The sequence below is a fragment of the Gracilinanus agilis genome, chromosome 4, assembly GCF_016433145.1.
Source record: "Gracilinanus agilis isolate LMUSP501 chromosome 4, AgileGrace, whole genome shotgun sequence".
NCBI classification, from domain to species: Eukaryota; Metazoa; Chordata; class Mammalia; order Didelphimorphia; family Didelphidae; genus Gracilinanus; species Gracilinanus agilis.
In genome coordinates, this window is record NC_058133.1 from 443,374,396 (window position 1) to 443,400,423 (window position 26,028).

General features: G+C 37.3%; 1 protein-coding gene across 5 annotated transcripts in view; it reads left to right on the forward strand.

Moving 5' to 3' along the window:
* The first annotated feature begins 491 nt into the window (after nt 1-491).
* The window catches only part of PTBP2 (polypyrimidine tract binding protein 2), a 143,849-nt gene continuing 118,312 nt past the window's right edge, over nt 492-26,028 (forward strand). For all 5 annotated transcript variants that reach the window (XM_044672102.1, XM_044672098.1, XM_044672099.1 and 2 more), the window contains exons 1-2: nt 492-523; nt 2,424-2,454. In XM_044672102.1, coding sequence (XP_044528037.1) covers nt 516-523; nt 2,424-2,454 — 39 coding nt within the window. In that variant the 5' untranslated portion in view covers nt 492-515. The remainder of the gene's footprint in view (nt 524-2,423; nt 2,455-26,028) is intronic.

Consider the following 26,028-nt stretch of genomic DNA (forward strand, 5'->3'; position numbering starts at 1 on the left):
GCAGTGATGGTGGGATTTGAGGAAGGAGAAAGATGGTGGGGGGCGGCTGCAGGTGATTTTTGCCCCTTCCTCGGGGGTGGGCCTCAGACTGGGGCAGCATCCTGCCCGGCACCGCAGCCTGCTATTATGCTCAGAACTATGAAGGGAATTCCAGACGCAGAAAAGCTTCGTACCAGGAGGCCCAGTCCCAGAGGGCGGAGGGGCTGGAGGCGGGACCCTAGTGCGCGCGTGGCGAAGGCGGCGGCGGCGGCAGCGACAGCGCCCACTCCCCCACCTCCTCGCCGCGGAGCCGCTGCTCTTCCCCCCCACACCCCACCCCACCCCCACCCCCGCCCGCCCCAGCTGCCCGGCCCTGCGCTCCGCTCGGCTCTTTCCGCCGCCGCCTCTCGCTGGCCCGTGCGCTCCGGCACCTTCGGCAATTTCCGTCGGGCCGCGGCCGCCATTTTCTCGCTGCTAGTGTGTCTCGCTGGCTGCGCCGCTCGGTCCTTCTCAGCGGAGCTTTGTCCAGTTCGGCAATGGACGGGTATGTAGCCCGGCCAGCGCGGACTTGGCGGTGGGTGGGACGGAGGGGCGCGGGGCCCAGAGCTGCCTCGGGGTCCCCTCCATCCCCCCCGCCGGCGGGGCCCTGGCCGGAGAGCCTGCGGCTGCCCCTCCCTGGGCTGGGCTGCCGTTAGCCTCCCCCCCGCCCCATCGCACACACCCCTCCTCCTTCTCCCTAGGGCGGGCTGGGGGCGGCCGGACTGGGGAGGGGGCGAGCGGGGCGGGGGGCCGAGCAGGCCCGGGCGGGACATGGCGGCGCCCCGGGGGCGGGAGCCCTTAAGGGTGGGCCGAGTGGCCAGCCGGGCGGCGGCGGCGGAGAAGGAAGAGAAAGGGAGGGAAGAAGGCGGGAGGCTGCAGGCTGCGGCCAGCTCTGGCCCAGCCCTCAGGACCCCACAGTTTCGGGGAGCGGCCCGGGCCCGGCGCGGCGTGCGAGGCCTGAGCCTGGAGTGGGGGTGGGGGAGGATACGCGGCCATCAGTCCTCCCCGAGCCAGGCCCCGCCGCGCCGCACCACTCGCCGGGAGGGAGATGCCCGCGACCGGGAGGGAGCAGGGCCGACTCCGCCACTGCCTCTGCCGCGGAGCTCCAGAGCGGCGTGTTGGGGAGCTGGGGCGGGAGGCGGGCGGAGAGAAGGAGGGAGGGAGGAAGGGAAGGAGGAGGGGAGAGCAGCGCGGAGGAGAGCAGAGGAGGGGGAGGGCAGATGTCAGACTCCTTTGTTTTCAGCCTGGTGTGGGGAGGGGGTGGGAGACCGCCAAAAAAAAAAAAATGCTTTTGTAGGAGCGCCCAGTCACATCCCAGGCTGGGCCAAAGGGCGCCCAGAAATCAAATTCTTCGAGAAAGGACAGGGTTTGCAGCAAACAATTATTCTAAGAGTAGGCAAGGGCCCTCTTGCTTTGGCAGAAACAAGATTTGGGAGAGTCAACCCCAGGCCGGCTTTATAAGAGCTGATGGCGAATTTGACCTCTTCAGAAAAGTGTGGCTTCCTTGAGAACCCACTGGAGAACCTGTCACCCCCACTCAGGCAGCGACCGAGGTTGAAAAGAAATACTATTATTCCTAGTGTCTTTGTACATTCTGTAGACACCAGACAGGAGTTTGAAGAGGATGTGAGAATGGGAAAATCACTGCGGTTTTTTAGAAGGGTGGTACCTAATGACAGAATTTGATGGGGCCCGTTTTTTTCTGTTTGCAGGGCAAATTGTCTTTGACCCAAGAAATGCTTGTCTCTTTGGGTCAACGAAGGTAGTAAAGGAATATCCCTGGGCTTGAGTTTTATAAAGAAAAGTTTGCTTTGGTTAGGCCTCGAGTTATTTTTTAGATATTTAGGGATGAAAGCACTCAGAAGTTAATATAGTTATTTTTAGAACCAGGAGGGACCCTCAGCCATCCACTTCAATTTGGTTTTACAGATTAAGAAATCGAGGCCTCTCCAGATTAAGTGATTTGCCTGGGGTCATGTAGTAAGGGTGTGAGTTGCAGAGCTGAGATTAGATCCTAGATCTCCTGTATCCTAGTTCAGTGTTCTTTCAACCATACTACACAAGTTTGTTTTTTTTTTTAAGCAAAAAGTTATGTGTCTTAATAGCATAATGCAGAATATGTTTAGTTTTTCTCATTAAAGCATCATACTAAGGACCCTAAGCCTGATTGAGTCATTACTAAAACTTTTCTCCATATTAAAAGTGATCTCAATGCAGTGAGTCAGATTGAGATTTGTACTGGAAAATGATCGCCTCTAACCATGTTTTTACTTAATTTTTGCATGTGTCCTAAAATATTGGAATTCATATGAATTGTAAATCCAAAATAGAGATACTTAAAAAAAACTGATGTTAATTTATGAAAGACTATCATGATGTTAAATACTTTAAATTTTTCTTTACAGCATTGTCACTGATGTTGCAGTTGGAGTGAAGGTAGGACATGAACTTGGGTGAAAATTAATGTGAAAATATTTTGTCTTGTTGTTTAAATACATTTTTTCTTTTATAAGCAGTTTTCTATTTAATGATTTTAAATAAAACTTAACCAAAAGTTTTTATGTGAATTTTTAAAGAAGAGTGTTTAAGAGCAAGGATTTTTTTGGTTTGAGAAGTTAGAGGGTTTCATTATTTGATCATTTTATGAATTTTTGAAGGAAAGATGGATAACTAAGAAATGATAGTACTAATTGAGCTCAGCAACTAAAAATTCATTTTAAAGCACTTTTCACACAACCCTAGGTTGGTAACATCATTTGATGAAGAGTTTATAGGCCCCATATAAGACTTAAATAAAATCATTAACCTTAGGATAACTTGTCATTCCCATCAAATAAAGTACATTGAAAACCACGCTAAGAGCCTTCTTTACATAGAAGGAATAGAATGTTTTAAAAACACAACAAAGTTCAGGAGCCAACTGTGATTTTGACATTTAGATTTGAATCTAACAGCTAATTTGCCTTGAAGGAGAAAGTGGATATCATTTGTTTGGGTTTCTTTGTTGTATAATACTAGCAGCATTTTGTACATTTGAAAACTTGATTAATATTTGTTTTAATTTTATAATGCTGACTTGCTAGAATGCCTGTTATCCACTGCTACTAGGGGATGTTGTGGTCAGGTGGCTGGATCTCTTGAGTTGGGAATTCTGAGCTGCAGTAGTGATAAAGCCAATGGGATGTCTGCACTAAATTTGGCACCACTGTGGTGAGCCTCAAAGAGCTGCCTAAGGAGGGACAAACCTTCACAAGTCAGGAAAGATAAGGAGTTTCTTTTTTGAAAAAAAATTGTCTTAAAGTTCTATCCATTATTTGATAAGAAGCTTCGTCCAGAAAAGAATTTGGAATTTATTTTATTTTGTTTTGTTTTGTGTACTTTAGTATTTTTCCTTTATCCAAAACTATATAGTGTGTAACATAATTTTTTTGTATAAAAAGCTCATTTCATTTGGATGCACAGAAAAGAAGTACTTGTAAGGATCTTATGGAAAAAATAACAGAACCAGAAATATAAGAATTTAGAACTTAATAGCTAAGGTAAACTCATGCAAATATAAATAACTGGGTGTGTATGTGTGTGTGTGTGTGTGTGTGTGTATAACTAATGATAGAGACAACAACATAAACAACTCTCAAAAACATAAGCCTATGTAACCCTTGTATTTTATTTTGAGATTTTTGTTAGCAGGAGAATCTTCCTGCCAGCAGCTTACCTCTAGAATTGATTGAAATAATGGGGTTGGGGAGGGAAGGGTGGAGGGACATAAGTCTCTCTACCTATTTTACTATTTTTCACTTAGTTCATTTGAATTTGAAGCTGGCCTCAACTTCTTAGTCATGTGTTTAGAAATGAAAGCCACCAATAGCAGTTGAACAAAGTTGTTATAAAAAAAGTATTGCATTCCCCAATAAATGGTTAAAAATTTCTGTTTGTAAATATCTCTTTAAAAGAAATATTTAGATCTTTAGGTAAAAAGAACAAAAATAGATATTACTAGTTTTTTAAGCAAACATGCTAGAATTTATTAGTTGACTGTATTTATTTTGATGATGGTGTCTTTGTTCAAAATGATAGTTTGACCTTTTTAAGGATTATGTTCTCAGTTTTTGCTATCCCTGGGATTATCTTAAGGGGTAGCAAATATTCCCCCTCCCCTACTTAAAAAAAACACCTTATCATCTGTCTTAAAATTGATTCTAAAATAACAGAAGTGCTAAGGGCTAGGCAATTGGAGTTGTGATAGAAAGTGTCTGAGGTCTGATTTGAACCCAGGATCTCCATCTCTAGGTCTCTTTCTCTTTCCAATGAGCCAAGTAGTTGCCCTACAAATATTACTTTATGGGTGAATTGAAGTCTTGGAAACAGGCAAGAGTTTTTCAGAACTAAATCTTTTTAATAAGATGGGTGATAAAATACTGGAATATCTTTCTTGGTCTAAAATGTATTTTCTATAAAAGAATAATTTTTCTGTGAGACGTGAACTCTTAAATCCGTTCCCAAAAGTTTAAGGATAGAAATTAGACCTGTGTTTTCTTTGGTATAGGGAACTCTCTAGTGAGGAAAATTCCCTCTGTTAATGCAGGTTGTCACTATGGGTCATTTATATTTGGAGAGTTAACTTAAACATTGAGAAGTTAAGTGATTTGCCCAGGGTCACACAACCATTATATGTCAGATGCTGGATTTGATCTAAGTCAGTGATGGTAAACCTTTTAGAGACAGAGTGCCAGGCCCCACCCCCACCAGACAGAATATGTCTTCCCTGTCACCCCCTCCCCCCATGATTGCCTGGTGCAAACCCTTTTTCCCCCTTACTCTACACAGGGGAGGGAGGAAGCCCTCCCATTGGACTGCTGGGTAGAGGGGTGGGTGAAGTGAAAAAATGTCATCAGACACATGAGGAGGGGGAAGGGAGCAGCTCCATCTGAGTCTCTCTGCCTTGTTAGTAAAGAACTATGGGTGCAGGGGTGGGGGAGGGCTGCATGAGTGTCCACAGAGAGTGCTCTCCATGCCATTGGTTCGCTATCACTGATCTAGGTCTTCCTGACTTTCAATCTGACAAGGTTTCTAATAATATTTTGAACTATGAGCAATATCAGTGAAATCATCTTTCTCCTTGCTTGAAGAGCAACATTATTTTGTAGGCATAAACTATGGCATGTTTAATTAGTCTTGTGTTTTTGTCCCACTTTGTATATGCTAGCTGCACCAGACATTTGAAATGAGCATAGTTATGAAAAGTTTGGCATTCATTGAAACTTTGGGATGATGTTCTCTCTTTTAAAATTTCATCTAAATGTTCTTTATGAAAGAGAATTTGGCATTGAACTTTGAAAGAAGGAATAGATAAGATTTGAGCAAAGATGTGTTGGGAGGGGATGCTGGGACACAGGGTAAAAAGTTGAAATGGTTCAGCCATATCCTATGTCAAGAAATAGATTTTTCTAATGTGGGAAGAGAAATAAAATAGGTTTTAATAAGAGGGAGCACTAAGGAGCCCTATAAATCAAGATTTCTAACTTGTTTGGGAGGGATTAAGGAAGGAGGGAGGATAGCAGTAGGGCTCTGTAGCAGAGACCTGAGATTGGGGCATTCATGATCAAAATGAGCCTTGAAGGAGGTCATTCTTAAATAAGAAAAAAAGAGACTGGAGACTTGGCAGCAAGGAATAAGCTTTAGACTTATGTTGTATTTGTGAGTATAGAGAGGAAATGATAATGTTGAGTAAATATAAAAGAGAGGTTCAGCAGGGCATTGTAAATGAAGAAGGATAAAGATGATTCTAGGAATTGAAATCTGAAGAATGCAAATGTTAATCACTTTGCTGAAAGTGGAATAAATTAATGGATCCCATTTAGAACATAATTTAGGTGACAACTAGTTAAAATGAGCTGTTCTACACATAATGTAAACTTGAAAGGGTAAAAGATCAAGGTTTAAAATCAAAGGAACATAAAATTGGAGTAGGTAAGGAATCTTATAAGTAATCTAGCTCATACTCAGTTTATGGATGAGAAATATATACATAGGATTTATCAGATAACAAGATAACTTTGGTTTACTAAAGGGTTTACTTCTCAAAAAAAAAAAAGATAACTTTGGGAACAAATATTGAAGAATAATAGACAGAGCTGAGTCTGAGATTTGAGGGATGGCCATATATGATAAAGGAAGAGCCAAGACAAAAGATCAAGAATGAATAGTCATAGTAGTATGAGAAAACTATTAGTATATTGTCCCTAAAACTAAAGCTGTATTTGGCCTATATTGGTTTCCTGTAATTACAATTTGATGGAAAATCTGTAAACAAAATATCAAAAACAATTTCCTAATCCTTCTTGCTTCAGGTTTTTATCTTTTATAATGCAGATACTTGAATAATTCAGGCCATGTTTTAATTCTTTACAGCTATGGTGCATCTCAGTTTTAGAGCTGTGGTAACCATTGTCTTCTCCTTTTCTAGATGTCTTTACATGGTTGGGTGGAGGATAGAGATGTGGAATAAGACAGATTTTTAATTCTTTATTTTTGCAAAGTAAAGTTTTTTGGGATTTCATTTGTAATACTATTTTGCCAGTGTGAAATGCTTACACATTAATTTATGGGCATATGAAGAAATCAGTATTTGGTGGATTCATAGTAATTTAATGATTCTATTCTTTACTTCAGTAAAATTATTAAAAGTGCTGAGAATAAACCTTCATTTCATGAATAACTGAGTTTTTTTCCCCAAAGAAAATTACTCATAGTAGGATACTGAGAGTCTAATGTTTATAGAATCGTTTGGCTATTTCTAAATTAATTTGCATTTGAGAACGTTAAAAAGAAAAATTCTCTAAGTTGAAAACATTTTTCTTCCTAATTATAAAATGAATAATAAGTGGACATTCTCATAGAGTTTCCTTGAGCAGCATGCTCAGGCAAAGTGCCAGTAATTCTTTCCCTTTTTTGATAATGTGTCAGACTCCTGAAAATAATGCTTTTTTTACTTTTAGTTGCAGAAGCTTATGTGATCTGGTAAAAACATCTTTTCACGTGCAAAATATTTTGACCTTGGATACAAATTAAAAGTGAGAGGACTTAGTTGTCTGATGTCAAACTTTAAAAGTACAGATGACCTAGCTTCCTCCTAATCTTTTGGTATTGGAGGGTTTGAGTTTGATTCCAGCCACTAAGTCAATTAGAAATAAGTAGAATGTAGGGTTAAAGTTGGTCATGAAAGGGTGTGTAGCACTTAAACATTTAAAAAAATCTTTTTTTTCAAGTGTTATTTCATTTTGAGCTTCATATCAAGATTTGACATCAGTCCTGTCTTAAAGAAGAGTTTGATCGTTATTCTGATAAATTGTTAAGTGGCAAAACTGGGACTAGAACCCAGGTCTTTTGATTTTAAAAGTCCATTGTTCTTTTCATTACATCACATTGAGAAAGATTGTGTGGGATCTGGAGGCAAAAACATCCATAAAAAGAATTCCAGAATAAATGATGGAATTTAGGACAGTGAAGATGGATAATACTATTTTATCTTCTTTTGACAATACAATGGAAAAGAAACCAGTTTAGGCCTTAAAAATCTCTTGTTGCAGAGGTGATTGTAGGTCCATATAGTAACTCTATTACTATCTAAATGGCTTGCGATGGATCTTTTTTCTGACCATTGAATATATTTGATGACAGATTACATCCTCCAGAATACATAAGATAAGTTCCAGAATTGGGTCTTCTCAGGACTGCCAATAGCATCTTTGGAAGATAGTTATCCATATTTTCAGTGAGCTTCAGGAGGAGAGAGACAGTGGGAGATGGGATGTAGAGAGCCTACTCTAGAGTTCTATGTCATAAGCAGTTCAGCTCTGGTGAAGGGATATAAATAGGTCACATTAAGAATCAGAGTTAATTCCTCAATTCCAAATAGGAAAAAAGAGGATGGCAAGGAAATGAAGTACTTTTCATAACACTTCTTGAGATTATTAGAAGATATCCCACAAGTGATCAACTAAACATCAAGAAATCTTGATTTGGGAAATAGAGAAAGTTTAAGGTAGTTAGGTTGATATATTAATTATTTATTAGTGGCAGTGAAAGCTTTCTTAGGAAAAAGTAGAGAATGACATAGGACAAGTGTGAGATATTAGTGTTTGCTTATTTTATTATGCATTATGTTTATAGAAATAAGTTTTAGGCACTGAGAAAACTTATGTGTCTGTAGTTCTGTATTGCAGTTAGATGATGAGGTACTTCATTAAATTGAAATTGCTGATTATGCCTTTGGACATGTTGTCTCTCATGCTTATAATATACTTCTCCCTTTTGCCACTTATGATCTCTGATTTCAAAGCTCAACTCAACTACTACATTCTGCATAAGATTTCTTTGCTGATTCTGCCTCCTTCCTTGGTAGTTGCTAGTCCTCCCACCTCCAGTTACTTTGTGTTTATTTCATATGTTTTGAATATATACCTGTTTTCTATTGTAAAATGTAAACTCCTGGAAGGCAAGAGTTTTTTCAATCAATCAACAAGTTTTTTTAAGTACCTGTGTCTCAGGCACTGCCGTAGATCCTAGAGATTCAAATTGCAAAAAATGAAATAATCTTTTGTGTCAAGGGTTCTTTTTGGGAGATTTTATTATTTATACATGTAAGATAAGGAGAGAAGGCAGTAGTAGCATTAGCAGTTGTGAGATCAGGAAAAGTTTTATATAGAAGGTAGTGCTTGAGGTTCATCTTATTGGAAGTAAGAGGTTCTATGAGGTATAAGTGAGAGGGGGGAGGAATGCATTTTGAGCAGAGGTAGAGAGCTGGGATATATAATGCCATGTAATAGGAGGTCAGTTTGGTTGGACTATAGTGTGAGAAGTAGAGTAATATATAATGATGTTTATTTTTATTTTTTTTTTTCAGATAAAATATTTTTTTTAATTTTGAATATTTTCCTATAGTTACATGTTTCATGTTCTTTCCTTCTCCCCCCGTAGCCAACGCACAATTCTACTGGGTTGTTACATGTATCATTAAGACCTAATTCCGTATTATTGATAGTTGGACTAGAGTTATTGTTTAGCGTCTGTATCCCCAATAATATCCCCATCAGCCCATGTGTTCAAGCAGTTGTTTTTCTTCTGTTTCTACTCCCACAGTTCTTCCTCTGAATGTGGCTAGTTTTCTTTCTTATAAGTCCCTCACCTATAATGAAGTTTAAAAGATAAAGCTAGGGCTTGATTGTGAAAGACTTGAAAAGCCAAAGAAAGTGCTTTTATCTTATTTTACCTTTATTGGCAATAGGGGAGCCACTTGAATTTGAGTAGGGAAATGACATCTCCCTATGGAAAATCATTTGGTGGCTCTTTGGAGGATATCCTCAGTGTTTAGCACAGTCTGGCATATAATATATGTTTAATCAATGTGTTTTGATTATTTATTACTGTAATATAAATGTACTGTTTTCTCAGGGAAAGAGGAGAAAGATTCCATATCATCGTTGGGAAGTCTCATGGGCCAATTAAATTGATGGTATATAACAGATACTGCATTTTCCTGACCAGTATCAGACATACCTTTTAAATTGTAATGGGAATACACTGATTTTCCTTCCTCTTAACCCTTCATATCTAGCCTTCTTGATTCTTCTGAACAGCTTTCCTATTTCATTAGGAATAAACATAGACACTCCCATTTATTTATTATGGCACAGTTTTCCTTATTAATTAGGAACATACATATATACCCTTAACCTCTCGTATCCTTTAGAGAATATCTCTGACTTTCTGGTCTTCACTTTGTAATTTAGTACTGCAAGGTTTCTTTGGTATTCTTTGGTCAGCTTGGTCTTTGTGGTTTCCTGAACATGGCACCATGTCTTGCTTTGGATGGGAAGAATGATGCCACTTTTACAAGTTTTTTTTTGTTGTTTTTTTTTTTTTTTGATAACACAAACATATTAATGTAGCAAAAATGAAATGGGAGAGAAAGATGTTGCAAAGAATAATTGTATGGTTAAAGTCACAGAGATGTTAAAGCCCAAGTGAGTGGGCTTTTATCCTATCTGTTCATTTTATTCTTCCCACTAGTCATTTTCCTTCTGACAGCTTCTCAGTCAATTCAGCACCTGTCCATCATATGTTCTATTTCTGAATGTTCTTCTCTTGCTTTTACTAGCCAGAAACTCTTCCAAAGCATTCTCCCAATATAGACCTATAACCCAGTTTCTTTGCAACCATTAATGAAAATATCTTTTTTTGATAGTGGAACAGTTGTGTTGTTTTGAAATTTAAAAAAATATTGTTCTTGAACTTTAAGGAAGAAAGTAGTTTTCAATGTTAAAGGTGGTAGTAAGGTTATATAAAATGAAAATGGTGAATAGTTTTGGATTTGTGGGGAGTAGATGGAACAGTTCTCTGTAATAGAGAACTCTCCTCAAAATTCTCCATAAACGTGTGTAAATACATATGGAGAGAGAGAACAAGCAAGTGTGAATTTCTATTTCATAGAATTGTTAGACTTAACTTTGGTTCTATCCATTTCACTAATATCTAATGTTTTTCATTCTGATTCTATTTAATATCATTAACTTTGTCACATTTTTGGTTGTACTCGCATTTATTTATATGCATGTGTGTGTTCCATGTCCTATATTATAATGGAGTTTGGATATAAAGGGAAAAAGTAAGGGAAGAAATTTTTTGTTGTTGTTCTATGTATTTAAAATAGAGCAGTTGCTAGCATGGTTGAAGAAAAAGCTAGAAAGAACAAAGGTAGTGAGAGAATAAAGGAGGAGGTGGTTTTGCTATGTGCCAGTATTTTGGCAACTATTTCACTCCATTCTCCATGTGGTCTCAAATTACATGTTGAACTGGAGAAGAATCTGGTGGAGCCAGGAGGTTGCTGACAGATTCAGGAAGTCTACTTGCCTATGATTTAGAACCAGAAAACTATATTACACATGGGGATATGTGATTATGTCAACAATGCTCAATCATCCTGTTGGAATATTTGGTATGGATTGGTGACTAGCCACTAGCCAATTTGACTGGTGGCAAATGTGTTGGATGATTTTAGTAATAGCACAGATGCCGAACTGAGTGTGAAGATAGCAAATGGGAACATTATAGAATTGGGACAGAAAGAAAAAACTAGAAATTAAGAAAAGCTTGGACTTTGGAAGTCTCACATTTGGAAGTTAGATGAAGGTTGCTGGAAAAAAAATTAAACTTTAAGGTCAAGGTATTGATAGCTCTTCTTGTGGAAATAGCTACCTCACGGAGTTCAAACAACAGTGAGGCAACTAAATAATAATAATAGTTAATATTTATGTAACACTTTCAATTTTGCATCATTTTTATACTTAAAAGTCAGGTTGAGATTTGGGTTCCAAATAAAATAGGTAGGGAGTATAAATTCAAAGTGATAAGAGTAGAATCAAACACATGAATTAATAAATGGACTTCAGAACGTGGGGATGTATTGGTCATTTAATATCTGATAAAGAGAAAGATAGGGAAAATAGTAAAAAAACAATAACTAGGAGCTATGTTTTTTCCAGAATTTTGCAATTTTAAGAGCCCAGTTATTATTTGGAAAACATTCCCTTAAAAAATGTATTATAAAGTTAGAATCTTTCAGTACTCTGGTTACTGTTAGGGATTTTCAGTCCTCATTATCTCTAGTATTTGACAGTGCTACATAGGCTCCTCTCCTGAATATTCTCTCCTTGAGTTTTCATGACATTGCTCCCTCATGTTCTCTTACCTTTGATTGCTTAGTCTTCTTTGCAAAGGTGTTATCCATGTCCTGCCACATGTATGAACATAGCCCAGGTCTGTGTCAGGGGCCCTTTTCTCTCTATACTTTTTCTTAGTTTCCATGGATTCAGTTATCATCTTTGGGCAGATAACTCCCAAGTCTATATATTTAGCCTTCATCTCTTGAATTCCAGGCCCACATTTCTCTCCACCTGTTGAGTAGTTTGAATTGGATGTTGTGTAGCCATCTTAAACTCAACATGTCCAAAACAAAGTTCATCTTTTTCCTTAAACTTAACCTTCCTTCTTAAGTGCCCATTTGTGTCAATGGCATCATTGCCTTTTAGATGGGTTTCCATTTAGAACCTCATCCTTGACTTTTTCTTCCTCCCCCACACTTTCTCCAGTATTATCAATTCTGCCTTCCCATTATATCTTCCATATCCATAATAGTAGCTTAATAAATCACATCTTCAGTTCTTTCTATATTGAAGGTTATAGTTTGTCTCATTATTACTAGCTATGACAGTGATGGGCAATCTTTTGAGCTTGGTGTGTCAAATTCACCAAAAAACTGAGCATAACTCGGGTGGTGTGTCACTTCAAGGAAAAAAAACCATAATTTCACGATATTTATAGTTAAATAACAAAAATGTATAATTATAATATATAACTATTTAATAAACCAAAATAGGTAAATTAATATAGGTAGAATTGTCACCTATAGTGCATAGAATGTCTACACTACACTACAGTAAATGTTTCATCCTCAGCATGTGGCCCCATACTTCTCTGTATGCGGCCATACTGCATGTCATCGAAAATGGCTACGCGTGTCGGTGCTGACACGTGTGTCATAGGTTTACCATCACCAACCTATGACCTTAGACAAGTTATTTCAATTCCCTGAGTCATATCTACAGGGTGAAGGAGTTTGACTAAATGATCTCTGAGGTCATTTCCAGTTCTAGATATGTAATCTGTGATCTCATGCTTAAAATGTATGAATCTGAATTCATCTAACCCCTTAACCTTTTTTTCTTTTTTACTTCCTTAATTTTATTGATGACACAAAAATCTTCTCAACCAGCTTCAACTTAAAAGTCTTTTTTTAGGAGCTTATATTATAGAAGAAAGTTTTGGTTCACATATCCTGGAAGTCTTGTGAACTTTTCCTCTTGCAATTTATTTCATCTATTTTCTCCACTGTTCTTGCTGCTTCCACTTTACTTCAGGCTTTTACTTCTTCCCACCTGAACTATCAGAATAGCCTCCTTAGTTGTCTCCTCCTATTCTGTCCATTTTTCCTCTAATCCATCCTATGTACCATCATCAGAATTGTCTTTTTTGAAGGAATGGTATTAGATTGATAGCTTGAGGGTAAAGACTGTCTTTTGCCTCTTTTTGTATCCCATCACTTAGCACAGTTCCTGGCTTCACAGTAGGTGCTTAATAAATAAATGTTTATTGACTCACTAACCCATCCCTTCTTAAATACCTTCAGTACTTTTCACTGTCTAATGCATTATTCTCCAAAAATTTTCTATAGATCATTGCAATTATTAAAAAAAAGTTGAGCATGTACCATTATTATTATGTTATGGCAGTTGTAAGGGGTAAAAAGGGGTTTTTGGTTGAATATATTAAAAGGATAGGTTGCTAGGGAATTGAACAATTATCAATCCCCAATTAAAGAACAACCTCAAGTCAAAATGACTTTATGGAAGTTTATTTACAAAATATAGGAGAGAGTGGAAGTAGAGAGATGAGAAGAGGGTAGAATAAGAGATTTTTATTCAAGTTTGGGCTTTACTTCTGCAGGGCTCCAGAGGCCCAGCCAGAGCCTAAAAGTCATTTAACAAGGGTTTTAGCCACAAGGGCTTCTCCCAATCAAGGGAGCCTCCTGCAGGCTAGTACCTCCTGGGAGGAAGTTAAAGGAGTCAGCCTTCTTCACTCACCACGTGTATTTCTAAGAGAGAGATTTAAGAGCAGTCTCACCAAGGTCTCGGGGTCCCAGGTCTAGCGCTCCTCCAAGTCCAAGCAAGAACCAGAAGAGAGCCTGGCTCAGTCATCTCTCTCTTTTTAAAAGGGCCTCTTTTGTGTCATTTTCTGTCCTCTTAGTTTGAGTGTCTAGCCACAACAGACGGTTTTTTTAGGACTACCCAGGAGGCAGTCAGTAAATTCTGATTCATCACTCACTCTAGCACACGTGAGTTACAGACCTCCTAACTTGTGAGTTAAGTTAAGATGTTTTTATGTTTGATGATTAAATCTAAAGATGGGCAGGGTAGATTTAATCTCATTATCACAATTCCCCCATGATCATTTGGGAGACTCATCTCCCCAAGTGATCATTTAATGTAATTATCTTGTACCCCTAAAATTCTAACTAAAATAGTTAGAGATAAGAGAGAGGTAAGTAGAAGAGATAGAAAGAGAGAGAGCAAAACTAATGTTTTGCTAGGCGCATTGAAGCCAAGTGGGGGCAATCCCCTTTGGCATAAGAGTTTACAATTCAAAATAATTGTGTTCAATCTCCTCAAGTTCAAACAGTTGTACCCCAAAGTTCATTTTGGATCATCTTGATTCAGTCATAGGTTTCTGCAGGCAAATAGTCCATTTTCTAGTTTCAAAGCATTAGCAGGCTTCTTTTCCTGAAAAATTTCTCAAACAAAATTTTAAAATTTGGATTTTTATAAAAATAAAATCCCCCCGAAGAGGGTGTTGACCAATACCCAGATCAGGTCAGAATACATCATTGAGTTATGGGGTGTATGAGTCAGTTATCAAAAGAAAAACCAAAAACAAAAAGAAAAAAAATAGAAGAAAAATTACATTTTTGAAAAATAAGAATCAAAATATAAAAAAATCTATGTATATAAAAATTTCTGAATAAACAAGAATAAATTCATAACAGGCCCTTGTATTAGGGTCCAATTTAATAAATTCTCACCCATAAATCTGTAGGACAAAATGCAGTAATATTGCACTTACCCATTGGTAGCCAAGATTATAGGAAGTTGCCATATCATGAAAGAGAAAAGAGGATTAGATTTTCGTGTAAAAGGGAAGTGTAATTCCCAGGTCTGATTTTAACTTCATTCTCAGGGCTAGGGCGAACCAGGGTGATGGCCAACCTTTGGTACTTGACTGGCAGTGTAGTACGAAGCATCCTACGTCTTAACATATGTTAAGCGTCACAACTTTGAGTCTTACACTAAGTTCAAGTCCTTTAGTATTGGCATGGAAGTTCCTCAGTCCTATCTGGATTGGTATGGTCTGTTTGACCTTGTGCTCCTTGGCACGGTGCAGTTTCTCATCAATCCCATTGGGATTGGTCGGTCTCCATGACCTTGTGCCTTCTTAGCACTGTTTTAGTGGCCCTTGTGTTCCCTTCTTCTGGAATCAGACAGAAACATTAATCACAGTCCCACAATATTTAACAATAAATGGCAGGTTCCCAAAGTCTTAGGCTTTTTGGTATGTATTAATATTATGGCAAATATATTTAAACACATATTACTGTAGAATAAAAAAATTAATATTGATTATATGTACTTTAAGTACAATAAATAAGAAAAGAAAAAATCAAATATTCTATTAAAAAATAAAAGGAAAAGCAATAATAAAAATTTAGAAATTCAATGTGTTCTCCAAAAACAGTGTCTACTTTTCTATGGACTATTATCTCCAATACATATGACATTTGAAAAAACCTATGAGCTCATGAATACCTGTCACAAATTCTACAAACATAGCAAATCTTTTAACCTTGGCTGAGATATTTTTAACAGATTTAGAGGAGTCCCAGAAAAAAAAAAAACCACAAACCTCTGTACTATTGATTAAAACCCTTTTGTGGGGGGGGGGCCTCTAAAATGTCACTGGGAATTTAGATTCTTGTGGAGAAGTAGAGTAAAATAAGATGAAGAGTTAAAACAAATATGCAAATTGGTATTTAGGCTTCCTGTGAGATGCTCCCTCTTGGGAGCCATCTGGGAGTACCATGCCCTAGGAACATCTTCCCCATCTCCTCTGGTATGAGACAGTTATTTGTCTCATTATGAGGAAAATCACATCATTTTTAAAGAAAAATATTATTTAATATAGTAATGAACTGCACAGTTCTCTAAGACTATGTGAAAGAAAAGGTGCAAATTGGATTGAGTATTTCCTCACTTGGCATTTCCCTGTACCAATGAACTCATAGGGCTAGTCTCCATACCTATATATTATAAACATATATTACTATACTATGGGGCACCTAAATGGTGTAGTGGATAGGCTGGGCCTATGTTCAGAAATACTCATCTTCCTGAGTGCAAATCTGGCCTCACATACTTCTAGCTCTCTAACCATGGGCAAGTCAGTGAATCCTGTTTACCTCATCTGTAAAATAAACTGGAGAAGGAAATGACAAACCACTTCAGTACCTTTGCCAGGAAAGCCCCAAATGAGTTCATAAAGAGTCAAACAAAACTGAAAATGACTGACTAAATTACTAAAAGTTATAAACAGCATAAAAACTACCCCAAAATGGAACTTTAAAGAAACATGAGATAAAGATAAAATAATATTTGTTGTTGGAGTCAAATAGCAGTCACTGCAGTTTATTGAGTTAGGGTAGTGACATGGTCAGACTTATGCTTTAAGAAAATTACTTTGGTGTCTGTGTGGAGAATGGATTGGAAATGAGGGTTGGAAAATTAATTACTGTGATGGGTAAATTTCTTAGGATAAGCAATATTTTGGATATGGTTTCATTCTGTTACAGTAGTTTGTATGTGTGCGTGCATTTGCATGCATGCATTTCTACTGATTCAGAATGTTTGTCCTTGATTAAATTAAAATAAGCTAGTTTCACCAACTTTAGTTCTGTCAGGTGAGTGTTAGATTATGCCATACATTCAATCCAGTGTTATTATTGTTCTCTTTTCCAGTGTTCTTAATTTTGTGTATTTTAAAAATGGATATTGCCACGAGGAAATGTAGAAAATTGTGTCTCTTTAAAGAGCACACTTCAGTAACTATTAAAGATATCTTAGTGGCTGTTTAGTGTGAAGTCATGCAGTCTCATGCAGCCTACATTGAATTAGTGAAAAATCAGTTGCAACAAAATACAAAGGAAAGTTTTTGTGAAAATGAAAATGTAAAGAATTGACTAGCTATTGTTGTAGAACATTCTAATTAATCTGCAGAAAATAAGCAAAGACCCTTCAGAGGAATCTGGCAATTGCATAAATTGTTAATTCATTTAAAATGTGATAAAGACTTCTTGAAATTGGAAGAATAATAGGATGACTAGTTTAAAAAAAGGAAGCTAACTTTTGCTGTGAAGTAATAATCCTCCTCATATGCAAGATAGGACAAAGATTGGAGTGCCAAAGATTGGAAAAGGAAGTTTTTACTAATTTCCTTTTTTGCATATCCAGCTATACTAAAACTTACATTGTTAGAAGTTTAGACAAAACTGAGAGGTGTGACATCTTCCTTGAACTGTGAAATATTCATCCTGAAAAGGAGGTTGGGGATTTTTTTCTTTGTTATTGTTATGCCAAATTGCGCAAAAATTTGTTCAAAGTAAATATTCCATATTAAAAACTTTATTAAAGATGGAATAATTGTAAGGTTTTTTTGTATGTCAATAAATGTAACTGACTTTTTCCCATTTAATTTAATTCCACTGTGGAATGTTATTGTAATAATCCAGGTAAGAGATGAGGGTCTGCCCTAAGATGTTATTGGCATGAGTAGAGAGAATGTATTAGATGTTAAAGATGGGGAGATAAAAGCAATATTTGAGAACTGATTGGATATGGGGGATGAGTGAGTGTGGAAGATGACACATATTGTGAACCTGAGTGTTTGTATCTCCTTCCCTCAAAGGGAGTTCTTGAGTAAATGTTGACCCTGTCATTCAGATCTTCAAAGATAACATTAGTGTGACTGTGCCTACTATCATTTTCTTTTCTAATTGTTCTTCTAAGTTTCTTATTATTTGTTTTTCACCTTTTTAGAGCTCTTCCAAGGGTTTGACATCTTTTTTTACATTTCCCTTTGAGACTTTCATTTGACATGTTTTCATTTTTGTATTGCTTTCTTCGTCTGGGCTTTTATTTTGGTTATCTCTCTTGTTGAGATATTTTTCTAGTGTCAGACTTTTTCTCTGTCTTTTGTGCATTTGGGTGTTATTTTTCCCCCTTGTTTTTGTCTATATACTCAAGCTTACCTCTGTTTCCTGGGTGGAGGGAATTTTGTTTCATAGTTGTACTATGCCTGGGATTGGGTCAGCAGTCTTGGCTTCACAGATTGAACACTGTACAGAGGCAGCCTGGTTGGTCTGCTATATAGAGATTTGCAGCCGTTGAGTTCATCTGGTTGGAATTGGGTTCTGCCCAATCCCACTGAAGCTGGACCTTTTTGGGCTGTGCCCTGCTATTGCTGACTATGCTAGGTTGTTCCTAGCCTGTTCTGTCTGGATTACTTTCCTCCCATTGCAACTTGTTTCATTGGTTTCTACTCTTCCCCTACTGAGGCTGGACCTAGCTGGCTGTGCTCTCTCAGACCCTGCTGCTTGTTCTCTGTTGCAGCTGACTTCCACTGAAGCTTGTTCAGCACTCCCTCCTTGTACTTCAATGAGATGAGTCCTTTTTGCTGTCTTAACATTGTTTGGGGTCAGAGCACCGCTTCACTACTACTTCTGTTGGTTTTGCCTCTCTAATATTTATTTTGAGACGTTTTTGTTCTTCTGTGCTTGTTTGGAGAATGGCTAGTGGACTTTTAAGTGTTTATTACTTTTTTGTCTTGTGCTATTGCCATGGCTTGTGATACCACTTTAGGTTTTCAATTTCAACATTATCCATGACTCCTTACTGCTTCTCATCTTTCATATCCAGTTAGTTGTCAGATCTTTCTTTTTATTCCTCCAAAGGTAGAAATAGCCCAACTCTTAGAATAAGCCAACAGTGAATGAATGAAAAACAAAACCAAAAGTGTATTCACTTAGAATATGCCTATTCCTAATACAAATGGAGAAGTATGTGATGTCTCTGCTTTTTCAAGGTGCTCATATCCTAATGGGGTAGATACTAACATATATGCATATAGAGAAGTTGTATCCAAGGATGTATATTTTGATCACGAAAATCCAAGGGATAGTGAGTGGAGTCTAAGATGGAGTTGATTGACAGCATTTCTAGTAATGGCAATATTGATACGATTGTGCTTCCAGAGTTAGAGATAGAAATGAGGTGATAGGGTAGGTAGGGCATTAGGAGGATGGCAAAAAGTTAGCCAGGATGAAATGTGAAGCATAGCTGTAGTTGTATGTGAATAGTTGGTATGCAAATTTATGTTCATGCATTCACCATTCAGAATGGTGGGATTCTGTCAATGCACCACCATCTACTTGATCTTGGTTGATGACTTTGGTGTCATCCTTGAATCCTCACTCATCCCACATTTCAAACTCACTGTTAAATTTTGTTATTTCTTTCTTCAAATCTCTTAAATATGGCTTTTTTTTTTTCCTGCTCACCTCTGCTACTCACCTCTTAACTGGAATATTGTGATATCCTTATAATTGATTTCCCAGTCTCAAGTCCCCTCTCTAGTCAATCCTCTACATCAGTGATGGGCAAATTTTTTAAAGAAGAGGCCAAAGGAAAGGAAATGCTCATCTGTCAGTCTGTTTCTAAGGCAACTCTTTCTCGAAGTTTCATTGTATTGTATCCTACTCATTGTATTTGTCAGAGTAGGAATAATGTTGCGTAGATGGATTGAACATTTCAGGAGGCCCCATCTGGCCCGCAGGACTTAGTTTGCCCAACACTACATAGTTGCCAAAGTAATTTTCCTTAACAAAGAAGGATATGTGTCATTTTACCTATTCAACAGACATAGTTCCCCCCTAAACTAATTTGATCAAATATAAACTCTGACCTTAAAACACTTCACAACATAGCTCTTACCTCCCTTTCTAGCTTTATTGCATTCATATATACTACCTGTTTGTCAAACTGTCTTTTCCTTCATATTTTTTACTTATCCCTGTACCTTTACTGTGTTTATTCTTATATCTGCAATGTACTCCTTCCTTTCCTTCGCCCCCTAGAGTCTCTAGTTTGCTTTTGAGTCTTAGTTTAAGCAGTACCTTGAAAAGAGGGGAAAAAAAAGATTGTAGGTAACAAAAGAGTAAAGTAAATTATAAGAAAATAGGTAAAACAAGACACTGCTTGTTCTTAGATTTTGTTTCCTTTGGAGACCACTTAGTGTTGTTAGAAGTAATTTTTTTATTTTAAGTACTCTCATAAAAAAATTTTTTTTTAGGAGAAATAAACCAGGATGTTTCCCCCTTGCCAAATTCTCCAACCTAGAATCACAAAATATTTCTCATCTACATTGTAAGTCTATAATAATTGTAAGTCTCTTTTTTTTTACACATCAGCATTCAAAATCCATAGATAAGTATTCAGTTTTGTCTTTTAAAATTCTGACATTCCAGCCATATTATTTTGTTATCATTTTTTCATGATAAATAATATTTCAGCATAAAGTAGTAATAGGTTTTTGGTGAGGTTAGCAACTAGACTTCTTTAGGACTTATATTCATTTGAACTTTATAGTTCTCTAGCCAATCACTGAGCATTTAAATGCTATTATTAGTCAAGCTTTGTGCTGAATGCTGGAGATACAAAGGTAAAAATGTTTTTTAGCAGTTCCTGCTCTCAAGGAGTTTACATTTTGTCATGAAAATCATGGAAAGACATTAATATTAGTAAGTACAAAGTATATAGAAGGTAAATTCAAAGTAATTTCAGGATGTGGCTTTAGTAGTTTGGGATGATTAGTAAGGCCAACTTGAGCTGAGCTTTGAAAGGAGCTGCAATTTCTAAGAAGAAGGGACATACTTAAGAACAAGTAGGATGCAGGGCAGAACAAAGATAGCAGAGAGGGTACACAGACCCACCTCATTGCTACCAAATTAACCTGCAAAAACCTATGATATAATGCTTCACAGATGATTGTGGAGCAGCATATAATCCACAAAAAGAAAGAGTAAAATAATTTTTCAGGCCAAAACAGCTTTAAAAGGCCAGTATGAAAGGTCTAGTGCATCAGAATGGAAGTGGAGCACAGAGCAGCACACCAAGGCAGGCTGCACTGTGACAACAAGCCTTGGGGGCAGCTGAATTAGCAATCAAGTCTTCTGGAGCTCTCAGCCACACAGATGGTAAAGGGAATGGGGGTCTGACAATTATTTATAAGGACATTACAGGGTTCCCTTTTGCTGGCTCTGAATACAAGTCTCTTCTAGCATTCATTGTCAGTATGCAGAACCAGGTTACAGGTCTTAGAGGCACAGTCTCAGAGTAAAGAGGCACACTAGTAGACACCAGCACTTCTGGCCACAGGGGAACAGGGGACTCAAGCAGAAAAGAGTACTTGTTGTTTACTCAAAGACCAGAGCATTGGCCAAGAGAGTTTTAAACATACCTCTCCTTAGATCATACCAGCTTGGAAAAACTGAAAACTTTTAGATCCTGACAGTTAGCTCTGAAGGCAGGTACACAAAGAACCTGCAGCTTGTTATTATGCCCCCTTCACCATAGTTACAGAGCCCAATATTAACAATTTTTTTTAATTAGAAGAAAAAAAAAGGCTGGAAAATGAGCAAGTAACAAAAAAAGAAACTCAGCATAGTTATTTTGGTGATAGAGAAGTTCAAACCACAAATTCAGAAGACAACAAAGTCATTACTCCTATGTTAAAAGCCTCTAAGAAAAATATGAATTGCTCTCAAGGCCAAAAAGAATCAATGGTGAAACATAAAAAGAATTATAAAAATCAGTTGGGAGAGAGAAGAAAAATTGGGAAAAGAAATATGAGTAAAACAAAAATCATTTTAAAAAATTGTCAGCAGTTTGGAAAAGAGACCCCAAAAAATACTGAAGAAATTTAATAACTTAAAAACAGAATAGACCAATTGGCAAAGAGGCCCAAAAATCCACTGAAGAGAAAAACTTTTTTAAAAGCAGAAATGGCCAAATGGAAAAATTGACAAAAATACACTAAAGAGAAGATCTTAAAAAACAAATTTGGTCATATGGAAAAAGAGGTGCAAAAATTCACTGAGGAAAAGAACTCTTTTAAAAGTAGAATTGACCAAATGGAAAAGGAATTACAAAAGTTCACCCAAGAAAATCATGCCTTACAAATTAGAATTGGGCAAATGGAAGCAAATAACTCCATGAGACATCAAGAAACAATCAAAGTCAAAAGAATGAAAAAAATAGAAATACATAAATGTGAAATATCTTATTGGGAAAACAACTGACCTGGGAAATATATCCAGGAAAGATAATCCAAGAATTATTGGACTACCTGAAAGTCATGATCAAAAAAAACTTAGGCATCATTTTTTAAGAAATCAAGGAAATTTGATAGAATCCACTGATCACCTCCTGAAAGATATCCTGAAAGGCTAATTCCCAGGAATATTATAGCCAACTTCCAGAACTCCCAGGTGTATGAATTTAATATAAATTATACCCCTTAATCCTTTTGAAAACCCATTTTGAACACTATCCGCCCCACTTGTTGACTGGATACATATGCATATTATAGTAGAACACCAGAGGCCTAGTGGCTCCCTAAGGAGTCACATCAATGGCTTTTATTAGAGAAGGGACTGAGGAAGTAGGGAGGTCTTTTGAGGGGGCTTTTTGGCTCTTGGTACTTTGAGGCTGGAGATTATCGCTGGTCAAGCCACTTTTGGCTAGGAATGGAGAAAAGCTTGGCAATCTCCGATTTATTAGGTGTGGCCAGGTGATCTTGTGATTCCTTTTTAATAATAAATACTTATAAATTAATATATGGTCTCTAGAAAATTTTTATCATAACATCGGTCAAGGAAAAAATATCACAAACCATCAAAAAGAAACAATCCAGATATCCTGGAGCCTCAGTCAGCATAATACAAGATATAGCAGCTTCTAAATTAAAGGATCTGAGGGCCTGGAATATGATATTCAGAGAACAGAGGAACTGAGAATTCAACCAAGAATCATTTAGTCAGCAAAATTAAATGGGGAAATGGAGATGGAGAGTAATATGCAGTAATCATAATGGTGCAAGAAGTTTTTACAAACCTCTTATAAAGGCCTCAGTTCTTAAATACATAGAGGAATGAGTCAAATGTATAGGAATATAAGTCATTCCCCAATTGATAAATGTTCAAAGAATATGAACAGGCAATTCTCAAAGTAATTAAAGTTCTCGTTAATCATGCCAGAAAAAGCTCCATATCACTATTCATTAAAGTAATTCAGATCAAAACAACCCTGAGGGTCCTCACAACTCTCAGATTGGTTATGATGACAGAAAAGCAAAATGACAACCTTGGAAGGGATATGGGAAGATTGAGACACTAATACACTGTTGGGAGTTGTGAACTGATTGAATCATTCTGGAGAACAACTTTTATAGCTCAGAGGACTATAAAACAGCACATACATACCCTTTCACTCAGCAATACTATTTACTACTCAAAAAAACAAAAAGGGGAAGGACCTTCATGTGCAAAAATATTTAAAGTAGCTCTTTCTGTGGGGGCAACAAATTGTAAAGTGAGAGGATACCCATCAATGGAGAGGAATAGCTGAGTAAGTTCTAATAGATGATTGTAATGGAATACTACTATTGTGTTGTAAGAATTGAAGAGCTCAGAAAAACCCATTAAGACTTAGATAAACTAAAGCAGAGTCTGAAGCAGATTCCTTTTTTCCTTTCTCTACCATCTCTACCTTGGTGATCTCATCCATTTCCATGGGTTTATTTATTGGCTTTTTGCAGATGACTACCAGATCTGTATCCCTGACCTTTCCCCAAAGGATTCATGATAAAAAATGCCATCTGTTTCCAGAGAAGAAACTAATCGGAGTCTGAATCCTAAGCAATACAAACATTTTTTACTTAATTTTTTTTGTTCAAGTTTTCTTCTACAAAATGATTAATATTGTTACATGTTTTACATGATTGTACACATAAAATCTATATGAAACTGCTTACTATCTTGGGGGCTGGGGGAGAGAGAGAGAATTTGAGACTCAAAATTCTTTTTAAAATGTTGGAAACTGTTTTTACATGTAATTGGTAAAAAAATAAAGTTAAAAAAAGAGAAGGGAATGCATTACAGGTAAGGAAGCAACCTCTACAAAGGTCTGGAGACAGATTTAATGTTGTTTAAGAATAGCAAGTTGGACAATTTTGTTGGGCTGTTTGGTTTAGACCACATGAATGGTTATAATGTATATAGTAAGCCTGGAAAATTAGGTCAGACCATGGCCTCAGAGGAATTTAATTTTTTTTATATCATAAAGACTATAAGGAAAAACCATTATGAGATATCTCAGCCATCAGACTGGCTAAAATGACCAATATTGGAGGGGAGGTGCAACATGGAGACACTAATACTCTCTGGGAGTTGTGAACTGATCCAACCATTTGGGAGATCATGTGTATACCGTTAGTTCTAGCAGTACCATTGTTGGATGTGTTTCCCAAAGACATCAAGGGAAAAAGGAAAAGAACTTATATAGCATTTAGAAGTATAACAATTCTCTTTCTAGTGGCAGAGAACTGGAAATTGAGGGGATGCACAACAATTGGGGCATAGCTAAAGAAATTGTGTTATATGATTGTGATGGAAGACTACTGTGCCGTAAGAAATTGAGGAGCAGGCTATTTTTAAAAAACTTGGAAAGAACTACAAGGGATAGTGAACAGTGAAATGAGTAGACCCAAGAGAAAACTATACACTACAGATTTAATCTTTGAGGAATAATTTGTGATGTTACCTCCATAGAATGAACTGAAAAGTGGAAACATGAAAGACAATTTGTATACTATTTCTGGATGATGCCTTCTGTGATGCAGGGAGGTAAGGGAGGTACTGACACATAAATAAATTCTGTGAATTAAAAAAAAAGACTAAGGAGAAAGGGTCATGGTCTGGTCTGTGATTTAGGAATAACATTTTGGCAGCTTTGTAGAGGATAAATGTGTTCACCTAGGCCTTTTACAGGCAGTCAGTAATTGCTATGATAGCTAAATTTTATTTTAGCATTTTAAGGTTTGCAAAGCATTTTACTTATATTAACTTACTTAATTCTCATAGCCATTCTATGAAATAGGTGTTATAATTGTCCAATTTTATAGTTGAGGAGACTGAGGCTGAGAAGGGGTTAAGTGGTTTCCTCAGGGTCACAGGTAGTAAATTTCTCAGGATTCAAATTCAACAATCATTCTGGAGAGCAATTTAGAACTGTGCTTAAAGATACCATAAAATTGTATCTGAGAGATCAAAGATAGGGGGAAAGGACTGACTTGTACCAAAATATTTATAGCAACTCTGTTTGTGGCCACAAATAACTGTAAAATTGAAGAGATGTTCATCAATTAGGGAATGGCTGAACAAGTTATAGTAAATTATTGTAATGGAACCCTATTGGGCTATAAAGAAATGACAATCACAAAAAATCCCAGAAAGACTTAAGTGATAGCAAAGTGAAGTGAGTAGAAGCAGAACATTGTACACAGCAACAACAATAAAGTTGCAGTGATCAACTGTGAATGACAACTATTATCAGTAATGCGTGGATTCAAGACAACTCCAAGGAACTTATGAAAGACTATCTACCAGGAAATGAAGGAGTATAAATGCGGATTGAAGCATACAATTCTTCACTTTATTTCCTTTCTGACCTTTTCTCTAGTATGAACAATATGTGTTGTCTTTCACAACTTGACATAGAAATATGTATTATATGATAGCATATATAACCTATATCATATTCCCTTTCTTCTTGAGGAGGGGGAAGGATGGGAAGGAAGGCGAGAACATGGATCACAAAATGTGAGAAAATAATTATTAACATTAAATCTACATTAAAAAAAGTAAACCGGGCGGCTAGGTAGCTCAGTGGATTGAGAGCCAGGCCTAGAGACAGGAGGTCCTAGGTTCAAATCCGGCCTCAGCCACTTCCCAGCTGTGTGACCTTGGGCAAGTCACTTGACTCCCATTGCCCACCCTTACCACTCTCCCACCTATGAGACAATACACCGAAGTTAAGGGTTTAAAAAAAAAAAAAAGTAAACCTTGTTTTCCCAGCTTTTTTAGAGGGGAGTCTGAATTTGAACTTGTCTTTTTTACCTCAAGGTCAAAAGTACCTAGAAGCACAGGGAGAGAAGCCCTGTGCTTCTAGGTAC